The 27,995-nt window shown below is 50.9% G+C and overlaps 2 protein-coding genes across 2 annotated transcripts in view; both read left to right on the forward strand.

Moving 5' to 3' along the window:
• The window catches only part of ZNRD2 (zinc ribbon domain containing 2), a 52,237-nt gene extending 50,482 nt beyond the window's left edge, over positions 1-1,755 (forward strand). The window contains exons 3-4 of the transcript XR_010026394.1: positions 1,357-1,452; positions 1,703-1,755. The gene's annotated coding sequence lies outside the window, so the exon portion shown is untranslated. The remainder of the gene's footprint in view (positions 1-1,356; positions 1,453-1,702) is intronic.
• EHBP1L1 (EH domain binding protein 1 like 1) lies at positions 1,411-27,605 on the forward strand. The gene is made up of 17 exons (XM_063146294.1): positions 1,411-1,452; positions 1,703-1,756; positions 3,503-3,681; positions 5,637-5,797; positions 8,957-9,061; positions 9,618-9,960; positions 11,772-13,503; positions 14,740-14,912; positions 15,369-15,417; positions 16,170-17,432; positions 18,499-18,562; positions 19,142-19,194; positions 21,758-21,878; positions 24,026-24,125; positions 24,590-24,663; positions 25,541-25,655; positions 26,522-27,605. Exons 1-17 carry the CDS (start codon positions 1,411-1,413, stop codon positions 26,607-26,609), a joined length of 4,716 nt encoding a protein of 1,571 aa, XP_063002364.1. The 3' UTR covers positions 26,610-27,605.
• Positions 27,606-27,995: the final 390 nt, after the last annotated feature.

Raw genomic sequence — 27,995 nt, forward strand, 5'->3', positions numbered from 1 at the left:
ATTCCTTAAGACAGGAATGGGTTTTTTGTGTGTATCACTCCACATTTCCTTAGGGGTTATTGATCGTGGGCTGCGTGCCAGCCATGGCCAGAGCCAAAATGGGCAGAGCAAAAGACATATTCGAACAATCTTCATAAGGAATAACTATGCTGGGAATTTTATAGAGGTAATTAAAAACAAAAATCCCCCCAAGGCTTCAAAATTTGCAGAAATTTTACATCTCTAGTCTTACATAAAAGTCTTCCTATTATTTATTTAATTAATTTATATACCGCCCCCAAAACTAGAGCTCTCTGGGCGGTTTACAGAAATTCTAAAATGAGTTAAAAACAAGTATACAAAATTTAAAATTCTAAAACACAGAACATACATACATGAAGCATTAAAAACCGTTAAAAAACTAAACGTGTGGGTGATTAAGATGTGCCGCCATATGCCTGGGCAAAGAGGAAAGTCAGTTACAAAATGGGGGATACTTGGCTCAGCAATACTACAAACGAGAAGGATCTTGGAATTGTTGTAGATCACAAGCTGAATAGGAGCCAACAGTGCGATGTGGCTGCAAGAAAGGCAAATGCTATTTTGTGCTGCATTAATAGAAGTATAGCTTCCAAATCACGTGAGGTACTGGTTCCTCTCTATTCGGCCCTGGTTAGGCCTCATCTAGAGTATTGCATCCAGTTCTGGGCTCCACAATTCAGGAAGAACGCAGACAAACTGGAGCGTGTTCAGAGGAGGGCAACCAGGATGTCGTACTGTTACAGCAGTACGGTAGTGGAACCAGTGACCTAGGGAGGTGTTGGGCTCTCCCACACTAGAGGCCTTCAAGAGGCAGCTGGACAAGCATCTGTCAGGGATGCTTTAGGGTGGATTCCTGCATTGATCAGGGGGTTGGACTCGATGGCCTTATGGCCCCTTCCAACTCTCCTATTCTATGATTCTAGGTCCTAGGATGATTCAGTTGTTTCTGGGAGCATTTGCTGTAGTTCCCCTCTGGTCAGACATCAAACAGTAACCTCGAATGAGTAAATTGATTTTGCTCATAAAATTATAAACGCCTGGTATATTACATTTAAACGTGGCTTTTGTTCAGACAATAATTACAACTTTACTGGGTTTACTTTTGAACGGTTTTAATTTTATGAGCAAGCCAAGTTATACCTAGTACATTTTATGTTCACAGGGTGACTTTAGCTCTGTAAAGAAGGTTAAAATAAAATCAAGTGTTGTGTGTGTGTTTTCTCTGGACACAAATCCTAGTTTTTTTCCTCCGTGGTTTCAACATTTCTGGACATCTAGTTACTGCTGCATGTTTGAAGGTGCGGATTGATGGCATAACTATCTTGTCTTCTGTAGCCCCATGGCTGGCAACCGGGGATAAAGAACCCGTACCGAGGCACGGTGCTATGGATGGTACCCGAGAACGTGGACATCATGGTGACACTCTATCGGGTATGTGGGATCTCGCCTAGCTTGGATGACCTTCTGTGGGCTTGGAACATAGGGCCTTAAGAGGAGCAGGATGAATACCCTGCTTCATCAACCAGTTCGTTTAGGGCTTTAAATGTCAATACCAGCACTTTGAATCAGGCGCGGACCTGGACTGGCAGCCAATGAAGTTGTAAAAGGACTGGCGTGATGTGATCATCCATTTGAACGTTCAGACCCACCGGTTGACCTGCATGTCCTTCCTCTTTTCCAGGACCCTCACGTGGAGGAATACGAAGACAAAGATTGGACTTTCGTGATTGAAAACGTAGGTTGGGAGAACGTTCTTCCGGGGGAGAGGTGGGGTGGAAGGTGGTCTTGGCCGGTCCAGGAACAGGGAGTTGGAGAAGTCGCGAACCGGCTTTACATGCCGTAGGTCCCAGGGCGAGGGCACGGGATCTCCAGTTCAAAAGATCTTCGTTGTGGGGTGATGGAGAGACCCTCTTCTCTTCCCGAGCGCCGGGGCTGAGACCTTTCTAAGGCCTCACTAAGACTTCTCTTCCTAAGTTCCTGAGACCCCGGATGCCAGTTTCAACCCCTGGCATCTCCAGATAGGGGAAAGCTCCATCCTTGAAACTTTGGAGAGCCGCTGCTGCTAGTCAGTGTTGACACTACTGGGCTAGCTGGACAGAGGGTCTGACTCAGGAGATCCCTTTATGTATGTGTGTGGGTTTTAAAAGAGAGACGTAACGAGGAGTTATGAGGAGCTGTTGTTGAGCAAGACAGTGAAAGCACGACGGATCCAGTTGTTTTAAGAAGCCTGAGGATTTGCTTTGGGGCAACCGGTTTAATAATAATAATAATAATAATAATAATAATAATAATAATAATAATAATTTATTTGTTACCCGCCTCTCCCTCTGGATCGAGGCGGGGTACAACACAAATAAAAACACCATAAAATACATACAACTAATTCAAACGTTTAAAACCAGAGCATCATTAAAAGCAGCACACCGTTAAAAAAAGGCATCTTAAGATTCAACTGGGTCGGCCTGCCGGAAGAGATCAGTCTTTATGGCTTCCTTAAATTCCGGAAGACTGTTAAGTTGACGAATCTCTCCCAGCAAGCCGTTCCACAGTCTGGGGGCAGCCGAAGAGACGGTCCTCTGGGTAACAGTTGTTAATCTAGTTCTTGCTAGCTGAAATGGGTTCTTCCCAGAGGACCTGAGTGTGCGGGGCGGATTGTACGGGAGAAGGCGATCCTGCAGGTAACTGGGACCCAAACCATGTAGGGCTTTAAAGGTGATCACCAACACTTTATACTTCGCCCGGAAACTAATTGGCAGCCAGTGAAGAGATTTTTAGACTGGTGTAATGTGGTCCCCCCTAGGTGTACCGGTGACCAGCCTGGCTGCCATATTTTGAACTAATTGAAGTTTCCGGACTAGGCACAAAGGTAGCCCTATGTAGAGTGCCTTGCAGAAGTCAAGCCTTGAGGTTACCAGCGTGTGCATGACCGTCTTTAGGTCTTCCTACTCCAGGAAGGGACGCAGCTGGCGTATCAGCCGAAGCTGATAGTAGGCACTCCTGGCCGTTGCATCTTTCTGGGCTGTCATTTGGAGCGACGGATCCAGAAGCACCCCCAAGCTGTGAACGCAGTCTTTCAGGGGGAGTGTAGCCCCATCCAGAACTGGTTGACAGTTGTAAGATTTAAGCAGCAAACATTAGAATAAGCAGCGTGACACCCTGTTTCTCGCAGCGGCCAACCAGGTGTCTCCGGGAAGCAAATCCACAGGACAGGGAGGGAAGTAGGAACGCAGGAAGCTGAGATGAGGTGGTGTGGAAGGTGTGTGTGTCTGCGTTGGCATCTGTTCCCATCGTAGGTGGGTCAGGAGTTCCAGGTTCTACCAGAGGAATACGTAGGGGCAACAGATTTGGGAGCAGTGCATGATGGGAGGAAGAATAGCCAAGGGTTTTTTTGGGGGGGAACCCCAAGCAGAGGATGTTTGAGGAGGGGGCCAGGGATGTCACGTTTCCCTGTAGAAACTCTGACCGTTATCCCACATGCCAGGAATCCAAGGGGCAGCGGAAGGTCCTGGCTTCCGTGGACGTGAACCTCAAGCGCTTCGCCAGCCCCACGCCCACCCAGGTGGACCTGAACCTGAAGCTGAAGCCGCGGTCGGTGAAGGTGGTGACGGCCACGCTAAAGCTCACGCTCTCTTGCGTGTTCCTGCGCGAGGGGAAAGCCACGTGAGTCCTGCCCTAGGGGGGAGGCAGGGGTCATGGTGGGAGGGCCCCCGGCCTGGAATCCACCATTCTGCACCTTTTGGGGAAGGGGTCAGAGCCTCGGTGGCGACCTGCTTTCCGTGCCAGAGGCCCCGGGTTCAATCCTCAGCTTCTCCGCTTCAAAGAATGGGGCACCCTTTTTTGCCTGAGATCCTAGAGAGGTGACTGTGTGGGGCTAGACGGGCAGATTGACCTAGTATAAGGCAGCTTCCATCCTCCTAGGACACAGGGGTGGGGACCCTTTTTCAGGCCAAGAGTTGAATTTCAACCTGGGAAGGGTCTTGGTGGCCACATCTTGTCTGTGGGTGTAGCCAGAGGCAGTGTCGGAAAGACCAAAATGCAGTTCTTACCAATTTTTAAGCCTACTCAGAAGTAAGCAGGAGAAGCCTCTGCATGCCTACTCAGAAGTAAGCAGGACCAAGTCAGTCAGCAGCACTTTCAAATAGCATCCCAAACTACCAAGCCCATGTATGTCTGCTCAAAAGCACGCATGAGCAGCATGTCTACTCACAAGTAAGCAGGACTGAATCGGCTGCATGCCTACTCACAAGTAAGCAGGAGAAGCCTCGGAAGTGAACAGGGCTGAATCACTCAGCAGTGTCCTCCCCAGGCCCCATCACCTCTTCCCAGTGGGGAAAGCTCTTCTCTCCGATCAGCAGACGATCAGATAGGGGAGCTTTTCCCTGCTGAGTTCTGAGAAAGGGAGCCTTTTTAAGTGCACAGCAAGGAAAAGCTCTTATCACTGATCAGCTGCTGATCAGAGTTTAAGAGCTTTCCCCAAGAGGGCCTGGGGAGGATGCTGGTGAGTGAATCCAGTCCTGCTTACTTCTGAGACTTGGCCTGCTTACTTGTGAGTAGACATGCTGCTCATGCGTACTTCTGAGTAAATGTGTGGAGTGGACGGGGAATCCCAATGGGCCATATCCAATAGGATCTTCCTAGAAATTTCTCTAAGGTGATGGGGGTGTCGCTTTTGAATTGAAAATATTCTGGCTGGGGGTGTATGGAAGAAGGCTCACAGATTCATATCCGTACGTTGGTTAAAAGGCAGCCGCCCAATTTTATTTATTTATTTATTAAATTTATAGACCCCCCCCCAATAGCCGAAGCTCTCTGGGCGGTTTACAAAAGTTAAAAACAGTGAACATTAAAAAGAAGTATGCAAAATTTAAAACCATCAAAAAATATGTAAAAACAACGGTATCCATTTAACAACAACAGTTCTGGGGTCCATTAAAAAACAAACAAACTCAGCATATGTTGTTAAATGCTGTTAAATGCCTGGGAGAAGAGAAAGGCCTTAACCTGGCACCTGAAAGATAACAATGTTGGCTCCAGGTGAGCCGCATCGGGGAGAACATTCCATAATTGAGGGGCCACCACCGAAAAGGCCCTCTCCCTTGTTGCTATCCTCCGAGCTTCCCTGGGAGTAGGCACTCAGAGGAGGACCTTAGATGTTGAGCGCAGAGTACGGGGAGGTTCATGTCGGGAGAGGCGTTCCATCAGGTATTGTGGTCCCAAGCCTTTATAGGTTAAAGCACCTTGAATTGGGCTCAAAAACGTATAGGCAGCCAATGCAAGCGGGCCAGAATCGGTGTTATATGTTTGAACTTCCTTGTTCCAGTTACCAATCTGGCCGCTGCATTTTGCACAAGCTGCAGCTTCCGAACCATCTTCAAAGGCTGCCCCACGTAGAGGGCATTGCGGTAATCTAATTTGGAGGTCACCAGAGCATGGACAACTGAAGCTAGGTTATCCCTGTCCAGATAGGGGCGTAGCTGGGCCACCAACCGGAGTTGGTAGAAGGCAGTCCATGCCACCGAGGCCACCTGGGCCTCAAGTGACAGAGATGGTTTTAGGAGAACCCCCAAGCTACGAACCTGCTCCCTGTGACCTCTCTGTGCCTTTTTACCTCCCAGGGATGAGGACATGCAAAGTCTGGCCAGCCTGATGAGCGTCAAACCCTCTGATATCGGTAACCTGGATGACTTTGCTGACAGCGAGGAGGAGGCGGCGGCAGAGGAAAGCTCAAAGCGTAGCCAGGAAGAGAACGGGGCGAGCCAAGGGGATCCTCCTAAAGGTAGCGCATCTTTCCTTGCTGGAAACGTCACACTCTATGGGGCTAGGCCTACAAGGCTGTTACGGGCGAGGTGATCCCCTCCGATCTTCTGGCCCCCTTCCGCTGCTTTGCCCCACGGCGAAAGCCAAGCGAATCCGTTCCTTGCGAGGTATTTGGAGTCTCAGCGATCCAGTCGCTGGGCTTTTGCCGAAGTTCATTTTAGCTGCTATGCGGGTGAGCCAAGGTTGCGTTGGGCGCCTTGCTTCGGCCGCTTACCAGCTCTGGTTTTGCAATGTTGATTTGTTTGCAGAGCTTCTCAGGTCTTGCAGTGGTGGGTGGGTGTTTTTTGGAGGGGAGGCTTTGCTCTTGCCGGGCCTCGTTCAAATCACCAGTAATGCCGCTTACATGAAATGGTGGCAAAACCTCAAAGCAGCCTCCAGCTCTATTTAGCACTAGATTAGGAAAGTCTGCCCTAAACAGTCTAAGACCAAGACATACGAAGGTCCAGGCATCTCTATATGAGCCCTGCTCAAATGCTACATCGTTTTTGGAAAACCTGATCTCAGTATTATCACCACGTGAAGAAAGGGGGGCTGTTAAGGCCAGGGGACTAGTCGTTGGTGACTCCCCGACTTTGGACATCGTGTCTTCTTTCTTCTCCTTCTGTAGGCAACTTGAAATCTTCCCGTTTTATTTTTCTTTGAAAACTTGTTTTTTTGTGTGTGTGGGGTTTAGGATAACTATATATGCCATGGGGCTGCTATTTTTCTGTCTGTTCCTGTTTGATGATGATAGAAAAGCCATTTTTGCTTACATTTGTCATGGGCTTCGTAGGTTTTACTGTTTTAAATTCCGATGACGTGTTGGTGTGTGTTCATTTCTCCTGCTGCTGGCTGCTTTGACGCCCAGCGGAAAGGCAGTTTGTAAAAGCAGGGGTTAAATCTGACCCTCCCGGGGTCTCAACGTGGACCCCGACAACTTCTCTGAAGCTGAATTTGGCCCATGGGCTGAAAGAGGTTCCACACCGCAGGCATAAGGACTAGAAACTTGCTTTTGCGATTTTGTTTTTTTTAAAATGAAACTGACGTTATAGAGAGAGGTTGTGGGGCACCCTTTATAGACAAAAGGTCCCAGGTTCATGCCCAATTAAAAGCATCTGAAAAATAATAATCAATACCTTTGTTAGGACGTACCAAAATTTCACAAGTTGTTCGGTTCTCCAAACAAAGCTTGTGGAGAACAATTCGGTTTGGTGGTACAAGAAGCAGGTGAAGGAACGTAGCAGGATTGTTCCCCGAAGAACGTTAGGCGACGGGGACAGATAGAAATAATAAATAAATATCAGGAGAGATGGAGAAATAGCCTGGCTTGGTATAAATCTGCTTCCTGCCTTCCCATGACGCTCCCTGTGCTCTATACAAATTCCTACGCGCAACGGCGGAATTTCCAGACGTACGACACAAGCCCTGGGTGCATCCCTGTCGAACATCTTTTGGCTTTCTGGATTCTTTTTTTCTCCCCTTCAGGAGGCGCTGGCTGTATCCTCCTTGCTGGACGCAACGGTAACCACGCATGTGCTTCTCAGGTGTCTCTATCTATTGCTGTCTTCCTGAAGTCCACCTTTTAACCATCGCTTTCTTCCCCGCGATGCGTCCACCGGTGGCCTCACAGTTGCTTCGGCCTCTAAGTCATGCTGTCTTTCTCTCTCTCTCTCTCTCTCTCTCTCTCTCTCTTCCTGTCTGTCTTGTATGTTCAGGATTCCTCAAAAACGTGTTGACGGACTATTTTTCAGGTAGGCCGCTTCCCCGGTTGCGTTGGGCACACGCCCGGAGTTCTCTTCCCACCCTTTAACTCAGCCTTCCTCAACCTGGGGCGCTCCAGATGTGTTGGACTACAACTCCCAGAATGCCCCAGCCAGCTCGGCTGGCTGGGGCATTCTGGGAGGTGCAGTCCAACACATCTGGAGTGCCCCAGGTTGAGGAAGGCTGCTTTAACTGCTGTTTTCCCAATTGAGGCGGTGTGTGTGTGTGTATATATGTGTGCTTACACCTCTGGTGTTCCGGTTGTGGGAATAGTGGCAGTTCTAACTCACGCTCACCGACGTGGATGCTTGTCCTGGGATGTCGCTTTTTCTGGATTAATTGACTGATTGATTGATTACACTTATATACCGCCCCATAGCCGAAGCTCTCCGGGCGGTTTACAAAAGTTAAAAACAGCAAAACGTTAAAAAGTATACAAAATTTAAAACCATCAAAAAAGTAAAAACAACGGCATCCGTTTAAAAACAACAGTCCTGGGGGCCGTTAAAACACAAACAAACTTAGCGTTGTTGAATGCTGTGAAATGCCTGGGAGAAGGGAAAAGTCTTGACCTGGCGCTGAAAAGATCATAGAATCATAGAATAGCAGAGTTGGAAGGGGCCTACAAGGCCATCCAGTCCAACCCCCTGTTCAACACAGGAATCCACCCTAAAGCATCCCTGACAGATGGTTGTCCAGCTGCCTCTTGAAGGTCTCTAGGGTGGGAGAGCCCACAACCTCCCTAGGTCACTGATTCCACCGTCGCACTGCTCTAACAGTCAGGAAGTTTTTCCTGATGTCCAGCTGGAATCTGGCTTCCTTTAACTTGAGCCCGTTATTCCGTGTCCTGCACTCTGGGAGGATCAAGAAGAGATCCTGGCCCTCCTCTGTGTGACAACCTTTGAAGTATTTGAAGAGTGCTGTGATGTCTCCCCCCAATCTTCTCTTCTCCAGGCTAAACATGCCCAGTTCTTTCAGTCTCTCTTCATAGGGCTTTGTTTCCAGACCCCTGTTCATCCTGGTTGCCCTCCTCTGATAAATGTTTTCGCCAGGCGAGCCTCATCGGGGAGATCATTCCATAATCGGGGGGCTACCACTGAAAAGGCCCTCTCCCTTGTTGCCATCCTCTGAGCTTCCCTTTCGTGTCGTGGCACAATTGAGAGGTGTTCAGGGTGGGGTGGGGGAGGTTAAGAGTCTGCATTTTGACGGTGGGGGAGATGACGTAAAAAGTGGAGGAAAGGAATAGAGAAACTGGATCACAAGTGACAGATGTAACAGGGGATACCTGCACAGTGGCGTAGTCGTCCTTTTTGAAGTGCGGACGCTCATCGTGACGATCCCAAAAATAGCCACGCCTCCTTTCCTCCTCCTAATGCAGACACTTCACGGGATCTGAACACTTTGGCCGAGGAAGAGGAGGAGACGTCTGCCCAGAGCACCACCCAGACCGGATCAGGCCCTTCCCAGACCTTCAGGAAGGAAGGTAAATTGAGGCATGGGAGGATGTCTGCATGCTCCGAGAGGCACATTTCTAGTTTTCCAGGTGGAGCGGGCGATCTAGAAGGTGGCCCTTATGCTTAGAAACAGGGTTTTCCATCGGTCTAGGATGATCCTGGGCAGCGTGAGAATTAATTCAATCGTGTGTTTTGATTTGAGACAGTTTGGAAAAGAAATCAATGGGCTCTTTTTGGCCCCTGGGAAGTTTTAATTGTTTCTAAGTTCGTATATGGCCTGTTTTATATTGCATTTTATGCTGTGTTTTGTATTTTTAATTTCTGTGAACCGGCCGGAGAAGCTGTTGCTATTGGAGGGGGGAAGGAGCTTATAGAAAAGAATAAATAAATAGAAAGATACCTATACAAATACACATTTATCTTGTATGCCGCCTTGAGAGAGTTCCAGCCTTAACGGCGGCCTAGAAATCTTCTTAGATACATAGATGTGAAGATTCTTCCGGGCCTGGCTCCAAATCTTTTAAGTGACTAGTAGCACCCCTTGGCCAGCTGTGCAAACATCTGGGCTTTGCTTTCTCCTTGCAGCTGTTGCTGAGGTCCCCAAGCGAGCCGGTGATGCCGTTGACGGCAGCCGCAAAGCCCTTGGGGATGTCGCCTGTCCGGCGGCCGGGCCAAGCCCTGCTGTGCCCTTGGTGGCCGCGACACCCGTGGCAGTAAGTGGACCGGTGCGTTCTGGGCATGTGGGGCACGGAGGGGCGAGCAGCATGTGGCCGGGAGGAGCGACAGGCACCCCAAGAGGGCCGGGCGCTTCAAACCGTGCGACGGGCGCTTCTGGGAAGCTGGCAGAATCGGGGGCCGAAGAGAAGGAAGAAGAGGGATCCGAGGAGCCACAGGGACGGACGGCGGCGTGGAGCGACACTGAAGTTAGGTGAGTGCTGCTTCGTTGGGGGGGGGGAGGGCAGGTGTGCTGGGACACCTGGGTCCCATTCCTGAATTGGAGAGGAGGAAAAGGTGTCTGAGCAGAGAGAGAAGAAATGTGAGCAAAGGGGGAAACAGGTGTGATTTTAATTATATTATATTTTATTACTGCATTTATATCCCGGCTCGTCTTAAGAGGAGCCCAAGGCAGCTTACATGGCCCTCTTCCTCCTCTCCAATTTTCTCCTCACAACAACCCTGCGAGGTAGGTTGGGCTGAGAGTCTGTGACTGGCCCGCACGGCCTGCAAAAATTGTGTTATTTGAGCTGATTTGGCTGAGGAATGAACCGGCTCTGGTGAAAGTTCAAGAAATCCTCCGCGTTTCTAAACGGGCCTGTCTAGGTATAAATTAGCCTATGCAGGTTGGTGTTTGACGGGCCCAGCCGTGCATTTGACCTCGCATCTCTGTTCCGGCTTTGGGCTTTTCCCTCTCAAGCGCCAGGCGCTAGGAACGGAAGAGCATCTATTTTAGGCCAGCTCGAATGCACCGGGCATCCAAGGAGCGGAGTTAGAAGACCCGACAGCTGTTAGTTTTGCTTCTGCTTTTTTGGGAGGGGTGTTGGTGGTGGGGCAGAGAGGTTGCCTTCCTGATATAGGTTCTCTCCGTCTTGCCCCACCAGCGAAGTTCAGAAGAAGTGAGGCTGCCCCACCCAAAGGGAGAAAGGAGAAGTTTGCTTGCTGGAGAATGGGAAGTGAGAGGCTGGTTTTTGTGTGTGTGGGGGTGGTGGATTCCGCAATTTAGAAGGACGGGGGTGGGAAGGAACAGGAGGACGCACTGACCCCTAACAAGCACCCCCCCCCAGACACACACGCACATATTTCCACACCCAGGTCCTTAAAATCAGCCTCAACTAAATGTCTTTACCCTGGTGGTGGAGGAAGGGGTTAAGGAACTTCTCCTCCTCTGCATCAGTTGGGCTGTTTGTGGTGATGCCTTACCTGCCCTCCCTGGCTTCGCTTGCATGCTCAGACCGCCCTCAGTCGCTTCATCTGCGTAGCTGCCCCCCAACGTTAGCAAATCACACACACACCCCGTCCCCTCCTTGTTCGGCTTCACGAAACAGTAGCCCAACCTGGTTGCTCTCCAGATGGGTTGGACTGCAACTCCCATGGTAAGCTGGGGATCATGGGAGTTGCAGCCCAACACTTCTGGAGGGCGCTGGGTTGCAGATACGTTGCATTAGAGCCTGCTTCACATGGTTTAGAGGCATTTACTCTACACCCAGAGGGGGCAAAAGGTCAATGTTTTGACCTTCAACCAGTGGGGTGTTTTTTTGCTCAGGTGGTGAGTGGGTTTTGGAGGAGAGGGGGAGGGGGCTGTTTCAGGGCTGTGCAGTCTGCCCGCGGCCCCCCTGCACACAGCACTTGCCACACACACACACACACACACCGCTGTCTTGGCCCAATCAGGGTCACCCCTTGTACAGCTGAGCTCTTTGCTGGTACATCTCCTTCCGATAGGCTCCAGACGTAGGGCGGGATGTATGTGGTTATGAGGGCTAGTAGCAGGGCGCAGCCTCATGGACATCATCGCATGTTCTTTCAACATGTGGGAGTTCTTGAAAACTCCCCCCCCCCCATAAGGAGGACTAGAAACTTGGCAGGGGGGCAACTCTGGTGGCGAAAGAAGTTAGAACAGGATGAGGGTAACAGTAAGTATTGCAACTTTCTAGGAGGAGTCGTAACATTTTGTAGGCCGATGAAGGCAGGCTGCCCCTATGGGCCCAATCCTCAGGACGTCTCTTTCTTTCCCGCCTCCAGGCCTGTGGATATCTGGAGACCCAGAGAACAGAACCCCGTGTCTGCACCACGGAGGAAGAGGAGTCCCCCCAAGGGACTGGCTGAGCCCCCAGATGCTTCTGTGTTGCCGTCATTTGCACCTGGACCCGTCCCTGTGCGAAAACGCAGGTCGGAGAAGATGCCGGAGAGGCACCCAAGCCCTACGCTGGAGGTGGCCAGGCCCATAGAGGACCGCTCTCATCCCACCGCTGTGTCCGTTGATCCAAGTAGCCCAGCAAGGGAAAAACCTGACTGCAAGAGCCAGGCAGACACGCCTCCCTCTCCCGTTAAGCCTGAGAATCCCATGGTGGTGTGTTTTGTGGAGGATCCGGCTCTCATTGAACACCGCCCTGTTGTCATCACCGGCGCAGAAGGTCCGACGGGGCCTTCTTCAGAAGCGGCGTTCCTGGCGTTGTCTCCCGTCATGGGGCCGCCCCCCAGGGCATGGGACTTTGGAGAACCGGCCCTGGGCAGCGTCCAGAGTGTAGCGGGCGAGCGAGCCTCGTTAGAAATTGCGCCGGCGTTGATGAGCGGCACTGCCCTGGGGGAACCAGTGGCGACGGAGTGCAGGGGGGATGGCGGAGGGCTGGTGGGGCCTTCTGGCGATGCCGAGACACCTTTAGTATCCGTGGCTGACCCGGAGACGGGTGGGACGGAGGAGGAGTATTTTGTGGTCGAGGAGGGGTCTGCGGCAGGAGAAACGTCCCCTCTGGAGCTCCGAGGTGATCCAGAGAGGGAGCAGGTGGAGGGTGAAGTTTGTGGGGCCGGTTTTGAGGAGGGGGCTTGCTCAACGCCTCCTCCAGAGACCCCTCCGCAGCGGGAGGAACGTTGGGGAGAGAGCGAGGCAGACACGGAGCATGGCCAAGTGTCTGAGGAGGCTGAAAATCCTGCCACTCCGGCAAATGTTTCCACGGAAGCGCTCCAGCAGCAGGTCCTGCTAGTATCAGAGGAGAAGCTTGCAGGTGGTGGCAACCTTCGAACCTTGATGGAGCCATCGCTGCCCTCACCTGCAGAGGAGGGCAAGGCTGAGGGAGGTCTGGGGGAGATGCCCGTCGCTGCCCTGCGTGGCCTGGAGACGCCTGGGGAAGCGGAGGAGGCAACGGCACTGGCCGAGAACAGCCGCCGAAGTCCGCTGGTAGGACCCCCGGCGCTTTTGGAGCCGGAATTGGCGAAAGGAGAGGCCCGCGGCGGAAGGGATGGGGAGGAAAGGAGAGCGTCTGGAGGTGACGTGTGGGAGGCGGAAGACAAGGAAGCTCCAAGAGAGGAGCACGTTGCGTTGGAGGAGGAAGTGGAGCGAGGCGAAGCAGAAGGAACCGGAGGGACACGGCAAGAAAACGTTTTGGAAGCCGTAGCGACGCAGGCCTGCGTGCCAGACACCGAGGGGAGCGTTGAGGATTCGGGCCTAGCACGGCCGGAGTTTGAGGCCCCCGGCCGAAAAGGGCCGGGGATCAGCCAAGAGGGGCCACAGAGTTCAGCCGGCTACGAAGATGCAGGAGGCGAAACGTCACCCAGCGAAGCAGAGTATAACTCGGCACCGGCAAACGCTGAGCAAGCGGCCGCCCCCCGCCCCCCACCGTCTCCGGATTCTGCCCGGCCCCTCCCAGCTGCCTGTGCCCCCGAGGAGAGGAGCGCCAGGCCCTGCCATGAAACCCCGGTGCTGTGCCCTGTGCCCTGCGGCCCAGCACTGGATTCCGGAGCACATGGGAAAGCCCAGGTACAGACGGCTGTGCCGCCTAGCGTTTGCAACCTCGGCCCGGTTTCCTACACTCCGACTATGCATCTAATTCTGGCTGGGTGCTTCTTGCTTGTGCGTTGGGGAATATTTGGGGAGGCTGTGTGTGAGCAGAGGTAGAAGCGCATGAGTACTGTTGCTGTGTCAACGTGAGAAATTATGCCCACCCTCCCCGAAAGCTCGTGCCGTTCCACGGGTTAGATTCCGCAGCGGCGAGATCCGAACCCTTTTCAGTGGAGTAGGGGATTCAGAGCTGAGAGAGAAAATGTCCCATTGAGGGTTCTTCCTTTTCCACCTGGAGCTGGGGAATGTAGTTTGGGGTGGTAAACTCACCGTGACCCAGTTAGATGCTTCCGTGTGCTGCACAGCATGACTCAGGACTTGGTATATGGCCCCAGTTGTCTTCCCCTGAAGGCAACGGCTGTCCGTAGTGCGGTGCCAGAAAGGCACAGGCAAAGTGTTGCGTAGCACCCATGTTCCTTGTGTGTTCAAGGATTTTAGCGCATTCGCACCAAGGGTGATGCGTCCACTTTGCAGCTGGCGGACTGTGTGCAAATGCAGACGTTGCGGTCTGCTAGGGAACGGTCCTTCCTGGGATTCTCAGCGTTTACTTTATTTAATATCTTTTTTCTTTCTTTCTTTTAGTTCCTAGACCTCATGGTCCCAATGGGTAGTATCCTCCTTTCCCCTGCATCCTTCTTTGTCAGAAAACCTTCAGAAACTATCTGAGGACTCGTAAACAGAAAGAACTTCTCCTTGTTTCAAAAAACCTGTGTCATAAAATGTATTCTCGGTTGGGAGAATTCGCACGGCAATTCGATTCCCTCCCGCACACCACGAGATAGCAGGGTTTCCCTGCCTTCACAGGCCTGGGGGGGTTTCGTTTAGGTCAGGGGTCCCCGTCTGGCGAGCCACATTTCTCCTCTGCTTCATAGGTTTTGCTGTTCTTATTCCGATTACATGGTGTTGCGTGTTAATTTCTTCTGCTGCCGGCTGTCTCGGAAGCCTGTCGTCCAGCAGAAAAGCCGCATGTAAACCAGGGCTGGGCAACCTCGAGCCCGCGGGCTAAAGTCGGCCCCTGGTGGCCACGCCCTGGGACGGAAAGAGGTGTACCCCTGACTTAAGCAAGCGCTCCAGCAATGGGGACAGGGATCAGTAGCTGCCTGTGTCTCCCCTTGCCCTAGGCCGTGACCGGCTTCTTTCCGCTGCCCTTTTTAGGTTGACTCCTGCCTCAGCAGTCCGTCCCTCATGAATGCCAGCCAATCCTTGCTGGAGTGGTGTCAGGAGGTGACGGCCGGCTACCGGGGCGTCCGCGTCACCAACTTCACGACCTCCTGGCGCAACGGCCTGGCTTTCTGCGCCATCCTGCATCACTTCCACCCAGACAAGATGTGAGTTTGGGAGGGATGCGCAGTGCTGAGGGAGGTCAGGGGAATGTTCCTTCGGCAGACGGGCTTCCCGATCTGACGGGAGGCTGCGGTCGCCGCGGCTGTTCAAAGGCGGCAGAGCTGTGATTTGCAGCGGTGCAGTAGCTAAAAGACAGGGGTACTGACCGCAGGACTCCCCGACCGTTTGAGTGACCCAAGTTTTCCTGCCATAGGATGCAATCCATCGATGCTCCCGCAATACCAGCAATTAATCAATGCGAGCTTTATTCGATTAAACAATAGAACTGATGATAAATGCTTGCAGAGCCAGCCAGAAGCCTGGAGTGAGAGTATTTGGGAGGGGAGAATGTCTTGGGCTTGGGGCAGAGTATAGCTGATCCGGTGGTGGTGTTTTGGGGTCCAGGATCGATGCCGCCAAAGCCCCACTCACAGTCTTTGTGCCTTCTTCCCCCCCTTCAGCAATTACGAAGCCCTGGAGCCGCTTGATATCAAAGAGAACAATAAACTGGTGAGTTGGTAGCGCCAACATCCCTGGGGCAGAAGGTCGCTTGTTTGAACACCCCTCCAAGTGTAGGGAGGCCCCGAGACCTTGTCGGGCTAGAGGGTTTTACCCTTTGCTCAGCCAGGGATTCCCTTAGCCCAGGCTAAACGACTAAACATCCTATTCTGAGGATGAATAATTCAGGTAAATGGAGTTAAATTCAAAGCCTGCAGGCTGCATGCAGCCCACATCGCACCCAAAATGTTGTCGTCTTTTTTTAAATGGCCGTTTACCATTAGAGGTTTACTAAGCACAAATCTAGCCTCTTTCCTAGCTAAATTTGGCCCCAGTAAGCCCGTAACCGCTACGGAGGCTTCACGTGGACACATTTACCTTGAAGACAAGCTAAATGCATTCACAGTAAGCCTTCGTAGCAGTGTCCCACTGAATTCTAGCAGTAAACCACCAATACTTTTTATTATTATTTTTGTCACTATCATGAGGGTTGAGGCCTTGGGGAGGAAATTTGCACACACACCCTTGCTCTAGCGGGTGGGGTTGGATGTGAGTCTTAATTTCTCTGCTAGCCTCAGTACTTCCATCTGTAAAATGGATAATCCTGGGACAAGGTGATTTCCAGAAGGCGTTTTTACACCTTGAAGGCAGAGAGGAGGCGACGATGATGTTATGAAATAATACTTTGTTGAGAAAAAGGGTTGCAGGTTTTGAGTCTCTCTCTCTCTCTCTCTCTCTCTCTCTCTTTCTCCTTCTGTAATCAGGCCTTTGATGGTTTTGCCTCGCTGGGCATCTCCCGAGTGATGGATCCTGCTGACATGGTTTTCCTGACCGTGCCCGATCGGCTGATTGTCATGACGTATCTGTGCCAAATCCGGGCTTTTTTCACAGGGCAAGAGCTCAATGTGGTGCAGCTTGCTAGCCACACTAGCCAAACCACCTACAAGGTGGGCAAATTTGACACCGATGCCTCTGGCTCCGTCGACCCTGCCGTCTTCTATTCGCAGCACCTTCAATTTGCTACCTCCCAGGCAGAACAGCCTGGGAGGCTGGACGCTGAGGACTCTGGGAAGCCACAGGCTTCGGTTACGGTCATGGAGGGAGAGCAAAAAACGAAGGCGGAGGACACTGCCCCAAAGCATTCTGGGAGCGAGGAGAAGGCAAGCGCTGCAAAGGATTCTGGGAACGAAGCCGTAACAGAGGACCAGATGGCAAAAGTCAGCCATATTGACTCTCTACAGGTTGTGGAACTGGAACGGGTCTCTGAGGTAGTGGATGGTGCAGAGAATGATGGGAAAGAAGTTGTTGATGGTGCCCTGGCCACGTCAGTTGGAGAACCTGTGTCGGAGCTGCTCAGATCTGTGGGAAGTGCAAAGGTTGATGCGAGGGCCATGCCTGAGAGCCCCCCAAATGGGCAGTCTTTCCCCAAGGACTCTATGGTAGAGGCCTCAAAGCCTGATGGGAAGGCATTCGTTAATGGCACCATGGCTAATTCAACCGTGGAAAATGGGGCAGGTTTTCTGGGCCAAGTGGATTCTGGGACTGAGGCCTCAAGGCCTGATGGGAAACCAGTGACTAAGGGCACCCGGACCATTCAGAGCGCTGAACCAGAGGAAGAGCTCCCTGAACCTAGGGACTCTGGGACGGAGACCTCAAAGACTGATGAGAAGGCATTGGCGAATGGCGCCATGGCCACTCAAAGCCCAGAACCGGAGGCTGAAAAGAATCATGGGGTGGAAGCTGCAAAGCATGATGGGAAACCGTTGGCCAGTAACGGTGAGAAGGTGGTCCCCCCTCCGCGGCTGAAGCGGCTTGCTTCCCGGGGCAGTGTGGAGCGCGTCTTGCAGCGGGCGCTCTCCACAGGGAGCCAAGTTCCCGTAGCCCCTCCCCGCTCCCACGCCGCCAAATCCACCTTCGCCCACGTCCGCGACGCGGATCTGGTGAAGAAGCGGCGCTCGCGGTTGAAGAGCGAGTCCTTGTCGATCGATGAACCGGACTCGGGCGACCCTGCCAAAAGGCTGGCTCCGGTGAGTGGCGCTCCCAGGAAGGTGCCGAATGGGGTCTGCTTACGTGCGGCGCATGGCGCGGTGTTTTGCCTTTGGCCACGCCCACTTGCCTTTGGCCACGCCCACCGTTGGACCGCGGCTCCCGAGAGATTGATCTGAAATTAAATCCGGCCCTTGGGCTGAGAGTGGTTCTGCATCCCTGGTTGAGGAACCGGCTCTTGGGTTTGACGGACAAATTTGAGATCCGTCCGTCAAATCTTCTGTTCCGAAGCAAGGGGACGCAGCGCCAGGCCGTTGCATTACCCGGGTGTAAATGGTGTTATCCCTTACCTTGGGGTTTTAATCCCTTCTAACTGCTCTCCCCTGATTCTCTCTTGCTTTTCGCATTTGGGGACCAGATTGTCGTGTCAGCTTTCTGTGTCCCTCTCCACCAAAGCAATTTCTCCTCCCAGCTTTGGGGCGTGAGCTTTTTGCTTCATTCATTTAGGTTGGCTTTTTAAGTGGCAAACGCATGGCTTAAAGGTTGCGCGTTGTGTACTTCTGTTTTCCGTAGTCCTGGTGTACTATGAACCATCTGCTATTTATTAAAAACGAAGAAACCCCCTCCCCTGGCTATTTCCCAACTGAAATTATCCCCTGTGAGGAGCAGCCTGCCAGCAAGGGACCACGTAACTCAGTGGTAGATCCTCTGCTTTGCGTCACAAGGTCCCAGGTTCGATTTTTCGGCATCACCAGTTAAAAGTCTCTGCCTCAGACGTTGGGGTGCTGCTGCCAGTCTGATGTGTTGGACTGCAATTCCCATCATCCACATGAGTATGCTGGTGGGGAATGATAGGAGTGGTGGTTCAACGCTTCCACAAAGGCATCTCCAGTGCCCACACCTACTGATGTCATCCGGCCACAACCCTGGTTTAAATCTATAAAGTTTCTGCAACCTGCAAAAAAAAAGTTCTGCAATCCTGGTTTAAATGAACCAAGGCAATGCCTTGGCCTGAGGGTCCGTACCTAGTTTTTTTCCTAAGGTAAACGTTTTATATGGCTAGGTTTTCTTTGTTGAGACTCACTTTCCTCTCTCTCTCTTCGTCAGGATGAGGGTTACGAGGAAAACTCAAGGCCCCGGCAAGCAGCAGCAAAAATGCAGCAGTACCCAGGTGAGTTTGGACTTTTGCGCGATTGGTCCTAGAAGGCCGTTTTCTCATTTCTTCATGCTAAAGCCACTTTCCTCATGGCCACCTGTCAACCCATTGCCTCCTCGCCTTCCTATCCCTGTAATTCTGGGGTCTGCAACATGGTGAACCCTGGACACCTCTCGTGGTTACCCCCAGGCTTCCTTCCCGTCCTGATTTTGAGCTTATTTCTGAGGCTTATTTAAAACTAAAAACGTTTTCTAACTGGGAGTCTGGCATGCTGCAAAGCGAAGTCCTGACTTCCAGCACCATCTTTATTTGAGTTCAAGCGATGGTTTTGTGTTTTGGAGTTCTGCTTTGTATATAGGTTCTGGGGCAAGTTACTTTCCTCACTATTTTGCCTTCTGGGAAATGAGTGTTTTGTGTCAGGCCCTGCCCATCATGGCAGCCATCTTGCGCATAGGCAAGAGCCCCCCGTGGCAGCCATTTTGCGAGAGTGCCCATGACACTCGGAATCCCAAGAGTGCCCACCGACCCCAAAAAAGATGGCGGACCCCAGCATTAGCTTAGACTGATCTTTTCCGGTTCTCTCCATCTTCCCAGATCTGGCCCAGGACTCCAACCTCAAGAACAGCACCAATGAAGAAGAGATCCCGGTAAGGTGGGGTGTGCGGACAACTTGTTGGTTTAGAGTCCCTCTTTGTGCAAAGATCTGCTTGCCACATGAGCTAAAAGTGGAGCTTCCAAATTCAAGCAGTGACTAGCAGTCATTTCAGCAGCTAACAGGCCCAGGGAGCACTGCTGGAAAAGAGCTTGGGAACCCAGCCTCCAGAGTGCTTGTAAATTGCCCGTTCCCAAAAGAGAAAGAGGTGGCATGAGTTCTACTCTTCCCCCTTTTCTCCTGCTCCCTGTCAGGACCGCCTGTTTCTCCTGGCGGAGGGCTCGCTCACCTTTTGCAGCCGCGTGACAAAGCAGAAGAATGGATAGTTCCATCAACAGCTGGTTTTAGCCACTGGAGTGTCAGCATAGCGGTGAATCCGCTCCGGGTTTCACTCTGAAACCCGTCGTCATTCTCCAGGGCCGCTCCCGTGCTTTGCAACCATTTCAACGGATTTTTTTTTCTATGGTGATATTTGTGAATGGCGGGATAAACCTTAGTGCAATCCCGCAATTCCGCGCCACCACAGCGCCACCTAGTGCTTATGTAATGGAACGTAAGGAAAGGAAGACTTTTTCCGAAATTGAATTCAGGCCCTTGGTGTTGGCGTGGCCTGTACGTTGCAGCCACTTTTGGAGGAGGGATTTTATTTATTTATTTATTTATTAAATTTATAGACTGCCCCATAGCTGAAGCTCTCTGGGCAGTTTACAAAAGTTAAAAACAGTAAACGTTTAAAAAGTATACAAAATTTAAAAACCATCAGAAACATAAAAACAACAGTATAAAAACAACAGTATCCATTTAAAAACAACAGTTCTGGGGTCCGTTAAAAGACAAACTTAGCGTTGTTAAATGCTGTTAAACGCCTGGGAGAAGAGAAAAGTCTTGACCTGGCGCCTGAAAGATAACAGTATTGGCGTCAGGCGAGCCTCATCGGGGAGATCATTCCACAGTCGGGGGGCCACCACCGAAAAGGACCTCTTCTCTGTTGCCATCCTCCGAGCTTCCCTCAGAGTAGGCACTTGGAGGAGGACCTTAGATTTTCCCAGGGGCTTGGGGTGGGTGGCACGGTAAGACCTCACGGGGATTGGGTCCTCATGGGCACAGTTAGAACCAGACAGTTGGAAAAAACGTGTTCATGCCAGAAAGAGAAAGGTTGTGTGAAATGGTCCTTAACTTTAAGGTACCATGTTTCTGTCCCTCGTGGATTTGCTGGGAAACATTTGGGTCATTGAAGAGAGATTATCTGAGTGGCAAATTCTAGTACTTTGAAAGGCGGGGAGGTTTTTCTGGGCAGTTCTTCTGCTCTCCTCTGCTGCCGCCTATTTCTCCACGCTCCTTACAAGGGAAAGGCTGTAAGCTTAGACTCAAAACACCTGCTTCGCACGCCGAAGGTCACAGATTTATTCCTTGACCTTTCTACATGAAGCTTCTCGGATAGCAACGCTGGGAAAGCGACCGTCGGTCACGTGCAGCCAAAACCAGGCTCAGTGGGCCTGTTTATTTACTTATTTTAAAAAGTTGCGCCCGCGTCCGGCTCGTGGGCTTTCTGTCGGCAGCGAGTTGGGCCGCTGGTTGAACAGAACGCTGGACTAGATGGACCCTTGGTTTGATCCGGCGTGGCCCTTTTTATGTTACATTTTAATCCCCCTTTCCCCCCTCTTGTAATTAGCTCTAGTCCGCTTACTTGGGTCTTTAACTCTCTATTTTGTCTTCACAACAGCCCTCTAAGGTAGGCGAGGCCAAGAGCCAGCCACTGGCCAAAGTCATGTTCATGACCTGGTGGAGACTTAGAACCGGACTTTTCCAAGTCCTGGTCTGATACTTGAACCACTGCACCACTCAGGGTGCGATCCTACACATGTTTCGACTGAGAAGGAGCCCCACAGCTGCCCCCACCCCCATTCCACAGCCAGTAGGGAGAAAGGAAATGTGAGTTGTGGGCTTCACAAGTTCAGGAATACCTGTGACCCTTTAAAAGCCCGTCTCCCACGTAAGACCATTAAGTCCAGGGTCTAAGATCTGAATCGTTCTCTCTTAACTGAGAAGATGGATGGGAGACATGAGAGCACTCTTCAAATACTTAAAAGGTTGTCACACAGAGGAGGGCCAGGATCTCTTCTCAATCCTCCCAGAGTGCAGGACACGGAATAACGGGCTCAAGTGACAGGAAGCCAGATTCCGGCTGGACATCAGGAAAAACGTCCTGACTGTTAGAGCAGTACGACAATGGAGTCAGTTACCTCGGGAGGTTGTGGGGTCTCCCACACTCGAGGCCTTCAAGAGGCAGCTGGACAACCACCTGTCAGGGATGCTTTAGGGTGGATTCCTGCAGTGAGCAGGGGGTTGGACTTGATGGCCTTAGAGGCCCCTTCCAACTCTACTATTCTATGATTCTATTACTCTTCTCAAGATTGTCCTCCATCTCTGATTCCCTGATCGAGGCACCGAGGCTTCCTGGGAAATCTTTTTCTAGGGACCTTTTTAGATTCTCCACAGCTCCTAACTCCTCCAGCCCCAGTCACCCACTCTGAACAGCTTCTGTGTTTTCGCCGTAGAGATTCCACGACACCAGCCAGTACGTGGTAGCGGAACTCCGGGCGTTGGAGAACGAACAGAGGCAAATCGACGGCCGGGCAGCTGTGGTGGAGAAGGACCTCCGGAGCCTCATGGAATCAGGTAAGGTTTTGAACCCAGGCGCCGTAAGGAAGAATATCCTGAGTTTGATTTCTGATCTCTCTGGTATAAAAAGCGGCGGAAGTGAATGTCTCCTGCCCCATATCTCACTGAGCTCCTGGGGAGCTGCTATCTCTCCCAAATGGCAACAGAGACAATCTCCTGACCTATTATTATTATTATTATTATTATTATTATTATTATTATTATTATTATTATTATTATTATTATTATTTTATATAGCAGCATCAATATACATGGTGCTGTACATGGTAAAAGAATAAAACAGCAACACCCGGCCACATAGGCTTACATTCTAATAAAATCAGAATAAAACAACAACAACAAAAATAATAATAAATTTATTTCTTACCCGCCTCTCCATTCTGATTGAGGCAGGGAACAACAGTAAATATAAAATACATGAAATTGAATTAAAACATAATATACGTTGTTAAAACATCCTAAAACCATTTTAAAACATCCTAAAATTACACTGGATAGGCTTGCCGGAAGAATCACAGAATCATAGAATAGCAGAGTTGGAAGGGGCCTGTAAGGCCATCCAGTCCAACCCCCTGCTCAATTCAGGAATCCCCCCTAAAGCATCCCTGACAGAGGGTTGTCCAGCTGCCTCTTGAAGGCCTCTAGTGTGGGAGAGCCCACAACCTCACCAGGCAACTGATTCCATTGTCGTACTGCTCTAACAGTCAGGAAGTTTTTCCTGATGACCAGCTGGAATCTGGCTTCCTTTAACTTGAGCCCGTTATTCCGTGTCCTGCACTCTGGGTGGATCGAGAAGAGGTTAGTCTTAACAGCTTTCTTAAATGCCGATAGACTGTTAAGAAAGGGAAGAGAATGCAGCAAAAAGGCACAGGGGACGATAAAATGAACAGTGTGAAAGTAAGAACGAAGTCAAGTTCTAAAAGCTGTAGAAAAAAAGAAAAGTTTTCAATTGAGCTTTAAAAACAGCCATTGAACTCGTGATCCGCAAATGCTCTGGAAGAGAATTCTGACAGATATTTTTTTTTTATGAAAAGAGCCGGGGGGCAGAAATGATGGAGGGATAAGAATAAGGGTGTGTGATTTCTCGGGAGTTTGTGGCGAATTGGTTACATGGGGCAGAGGGTTGCTGTACGGGAGACTTGTGACAGACACACGGCATAGCGTGTGTGTCCTTCCCCCGGTCTGGTCTCGGCCAGATTGTGTTGTGCCGTGCGACACAGCATCCTGGCACCATCTTCTGTCTGAATGTGGGACCACGCTAGCCTGGGATCAGGGAATCATTTTATACTCCTCTCCGCATTGAACTTCAGAAGCTAAGAATCATAGAATAGCAGAATTGGAAGGGGCCTACAAGGCCATCGAGTCCAACCCTCTGCTCAAGGCAGGAATCCACCCTAAAGAAGAGCCCTGAGACTGGATCAGACCAAGGGTCCATCTAGCCCAGCGTTCTGTCCTCACAGGGAAACCCACGAGTGCAACAGCACCCTCCCGCCCATGTTCCCCAGCAACTGGTGTACATACTGCCTCTGATACTGGAGGTGGGCATGTCTGCTTGATTGCTGCGGAGTCTGGCAGCTCTAAAACTCCCTCGGGAACAACCACAATGCAGAATTTGGCCATACATGTCCTGGCTTCCTCCTTGGAAATTGTAGGGGTTTGGGGTGAGGGGTGAGGCAGCTATCTACAGGCCTGGGTTTAGGGCAAGAAGGGGGCATATGTGTGCCACAGGCAGACCCTTATTTTTTGCGGCCTCTGCAGCCCCCAAATGGCCGCCTCGCTGTCAAATTTCGGCTGCACGCAACAGCAGAGAGGGGGAAAAAAGCCTCATGTTTGCTTTAAAACAGCACACAAGGTGTGTATACGCCTTTTTTTAAAAAAAAGTGCAAAACCGTACGCCCCTTAGGCTTCCAGGAGCACAATTTCACAGTTAAAACCAGGCGTGCCCTCGAGTTAAATTTCGCCTTTTTTACCACTCTTTTTTATGGTTGTTTGCTGACGAAATTCGGCAGCAAACTGCCGGTGTTTATGCCGCTACCGCAAATTTCGGCGATCTATGCGAAAATAGTACGGACGGTATTCTCGGAGCGGAGGGTCCTTCCGTAGCCAAAATAGCCCCACGCATGTGCTCGCCTGCTGTGTTTCAGGCACGGACAAGCTGAAGGAGGAGGAGTTGATCCAGGAATGGTTCACCCTGGTGAATAAGAAGAACGCCCTGATCCGGCGGCAGGACCAGCTGCAGCTGCTGTGAGTGTATCACTGGGGGTCTGGGGGGGAAAGGTCTGGCAGGGCTGAAAGTAAATCCCTCTGTGTCACCCCCAGCCCCATTTTGAGGGAGTCCAATATGCCACGGGTGTAGTATTCTCTCTCGAAATCTGCGTTGTGCTGTTATTGTTCTAACATATCGGGGCTGTAGAAGCCATTTTGAAGCACAGAACAGCCATCGGACTAAGTAGGGAACGAGAAATCTTGGGCGTGTGCTTCAACGGAAGCAGTGCACTGGGTGTTAAGTCCAGGGTTTGAAATGACCTAGCTGCCCCCATGTTCGTTGAGCGGAGGAAATGATCACCGAGGGCCCTTCAGACGTTCCTCTCGTCTCGTTCCGTCCTCTTCCTTCGAGCCTACGTTGAGGCACCTGCTGCACAGGGCTGCATCTAAAGCTCTTTGTTATTGTGTGTCTCTGAACGCTGCTCTCTTGCTTTCTCCTCCAGGATGGAAGAACAAGACCTGGAACGGCGGTTTGAGCTGCTGAGCCGCGAACTGAGGGCCATGATGGCGATTGAAGGTGAGGGCCCAATCCCCACACCCTGCCCTAGAGAGAGGGAGAGAGATGAAGGCGGTGTGCTGGCTGCAGAGCGTGAGAAAAGGGTGCCTTGGAATGCCCCACCCTCCCTGCTGCGTGATTCCAGCAGGTCCCACCTCACAGGGTTGTTGTGCCTCTTACACACCAACACTGGAGTGTTTCCTGGGCGTGGAGGATCAAGAAGAGGGGATACAGAGACACCTAGGAAGTTGGAGAGACGGGTTGTGGCAATACAGAGGGAAGCACAGGGCCCATCTGAGCCTGCCCTCATCAGGGTCCACTCCACTCCTGATTCAGATCTCATGTTAAGGCACCTGTGCCGGGGCCTTTTCGTTGGTGCCCCCGAGATTGTGGATTAACTTCCCCCATGGAGATTTGCCTGGCGTCTTTTTTCTCTTTTAACATTTAGCACATTAGTCAAAAACTGTTCTGTTCCAGCCAGGCTTTGGAGGTTGTTGTCACCACCACCACCATTATTATTATTATTATTATTATTATTATTATTATTATTATTATTATTATTATTATTATTATTCAGTTTCTTCTGCTGCTGCACTGTGCTCGGCTTTTAACCTGTCATTGAAATCCGGTTTTAGTTTCCCCCCCACCCTCTGCTGCTGTTTCGAATGGTTTACTTTTGCGTGATGAATCCGTTCTTTTATTTTAAATGTTTTAATGGTCTTGTGCGGATTTCTTAAAATTCTGTCAGCTGCTTCACGCGTCCGCAGACAGAACGGTGGAATAAACATGAAACGGATCAACTCAAAAAGCCAAGCAGAAAGCCTGGGCGAGTGGGCAAATGGTGGAATGTATCGTGAGCAAGAATATGCCTGTCTTGTTTCTCTCCTCCCCACCACAGAGTGGCTGAAGACGGAAGTTCAGCAGCAGCGGGAACAACTCCTTCTAGAAGAGCTGGTGTCCCTGGTGAACCAGAGGGACGAACTGGTGAGAGACCTGGACATTAAAGAGAGGATGTGAGTACTTGCTTTCCCCACCTCTTTTGGGTATAAACAAGGAGGGGCATTGGGACTTAAAAGAGCCAGCCGGGACTTTCCCCTTCTCCCCCCCCCCCCCCGGAACCAATTATAATTATAGACTCAGAGGAGACCTCAGAGCCAATCTAGTCCAACCCCCTGTTCGGTGCAGGTTCAAAAGACAATGCAAGCATCAAAAGCTTTGGGCATTCTTTGTAGCAAGAGTACACCCTCTTCCCTGGCCTCACGCACAAAACAGCAGGCCAGAAAACCCTGCAAGGATTATGGTAAAATTATCTGACTTCAAACAACAGTTAATTTAATTAAGGAGAGGGGAGGGAACGCAATGATGAGGATTAGCTCGATTAAGTTTATTTTCATGGATATGAATTGCTGGCATAACTTCTTCCAGCGTGTATTGCAGAAGAGGTGAACGCTGCTGCCTTCTTGCAAATGCTGGGGAGGGCCCATAGCTCAGTGGTTAGCGCCTCTGGTTTGCATGCAGAAAAGGTCTCAGGTTTGATTTCCAGCATGACCAGGTAGGACTGGGGAAGAATTCTATCTGAACCCCTGGATAGACTTCGGCTGTCTGTGCAGACACCGAGAGATTAGCAGGCAACCGATTATCTCATGAAGAAGTGGGCAAACGTTCTATAAAGCGATTGTAATGAAAAATACAACAACGGACGGAATCAACTTGCTATTTTATTTTCAGGAGTCAGATTGTGCTGATACAATGAACTGTCTTCCTGTAATCACAGCAAAGAGGTTAACGTTGCTTTCTTTTGCCTCCTGTTTCCTCATCCTCCCTTCCTTCCTCATTCTCCCCAATCCCCACCCTGCGGGGGGGAAAAACCCCTCTTAAGAGCCCTGGAAGAGGATGCCAGACTAGAACGTGGCCTGCAACAGAGGCGTCACAAGCTCAGCCGCAAGGAGAAGTGTCGTGTCAGCTGAGACAACTTCCTTCTCGTCTTCTCCTCCGAGGAAGGTGGCAAACGACAAGCACGTCTTCTTTTTTTTTGCTCCCGAAAGGTGACCCCTCCACCCCAGCCCCCAAATCCCACCGGCCTTCAGAAGGGCACCCTAGCCTTGCCCACTTCCTGGCACCCATTATTACCCACAGTCCTCCAGGGCTCACGGCTGCTTGTCTGTTCATGCCAAAGAGGGGGCAGTGGGTTCCCTGCCCCAGTATGTCCGTCCGTCCAGAACTTCTCTTTTTCTCTCTCTCTCTCCCCGCCATCCCGTTTCTGTGCCCTCTCCACAGACAGACGACATTTTAAAGAGCAGGACCTATAAACCCAGAGGTGCACAACTTCAGGCGGTCTGGGAGATCATCCACTCCCCCTCTCCGCACCGGTCCCCCGAAACGGGCACTTCGCTGCCGAAATTCGGCACCCAACCGCTACAGAGACATAAGGACGAATTTGGCTCGAAAAGAAGTTAAATTTGCCCTTAGCAATCCTCTGTAGCTGTTGGCCTTTTTCTTTTGCAGATTTTTTTGGGGGGTGGAAAGGGCTGAATGCAGCCCTCCTCACCCCCCAAAACCCAGCTTGTATGGGGAACAGAAAACTTTAAAAAATTGCTCTCCAAACTAGGAACTATTTATTGCGTGCGTGTGTGCGTGTGTGTATGTGTGGCCTTGTATGCCTGCGAGCTGCTCCTTTGGGTTTGAAAACGGGTTCTTCTTCCCCTTCGCCTTTCCCAATCAGGATGCGGGCTTTAGAAAGTTTTGTGCGCTCTGTCTTTTACTTTAATTGCATTTTTTTTTTTTAATGATCAGTGTTTGTTGTCGATGATGGTACAAAAACTACCAAGTGCCTTTGAACACTCCTGCAACCCGATACAATAATGGGCGGATTTTGTTCCCAGTTTTGCACCTCTCCCCTGAACCTTTTGCGGTTATTTGCACTAAATTTGTACCGGAGTTTGAAATAAATGTATCAAAAGACACCAGGCGTGGGGAATGGATTTGTGGTGCGGACATACACGCGTGGGCGCGCTCACTTCCTAAGCTAAAAGTAACCTCGTGACCATTGGCTGAGTTACTCTTGCATTGTGGGAAGTTTTATCAACCCTCTTAACTGGTTGGGGAGGAAGGTGCCAGCTATAGAATGTTGATGAACAGTGCAGCTTCTGTGAGGGGAGTGAGAGGGATATCATCCCGTCTATTTCTGATGTACACGAAATACACCACCCACCCACACGAGGGAGATATGGGCAGGCTATGTGAACCACAGTTTGTAGAAGAACACACACATCAAAAATGTTAGGGGGAAAAACGCCAGCCAGCCCAATCAGCTTCCTTATTGGCCCCAGAAAGCTGGCTGTTGGGAGAAAACA

Source organism: Elgaria multicarinata, chromosome 21, assembly GCF_023053635.1.
Source record: "Elgaria multicarinata webbii isolate HBS135686 ecotype San Diego chromosome 21, rElgMul1.1.pri, whole genome shotgun sequence".
NCBI classification, from domain to species: domain Eukaryota; kingdom Metazoa; phylum Chordata; class Lepidosauria; order Squamata; family Anguidae; genus Elgaria; species Elgaria multicarinata.

Coding starts and splice junctions, on each gene's coding strand:
- EHBP1L1 (XM_063146294.1), top strand. CDS start 1,411: ATGGTACCCGAGAACGTGGACATCATGGTGACACTCTATCGG. Junction 13,504..14,739: donor GAGCACATGGGAAAGCCCAG/GTACAGACGGCT, acceptor TGCCCTTTTTAG/GTTGACTCCTGCCTCAGCAG. Junction 18,563..19,141: donor AAAAATGCAGCAGTACCCAG/GTGAGTTTGGAC, acceptor CCATCTTCCCAG/ATCTGGCCCAGGACTCCAAC.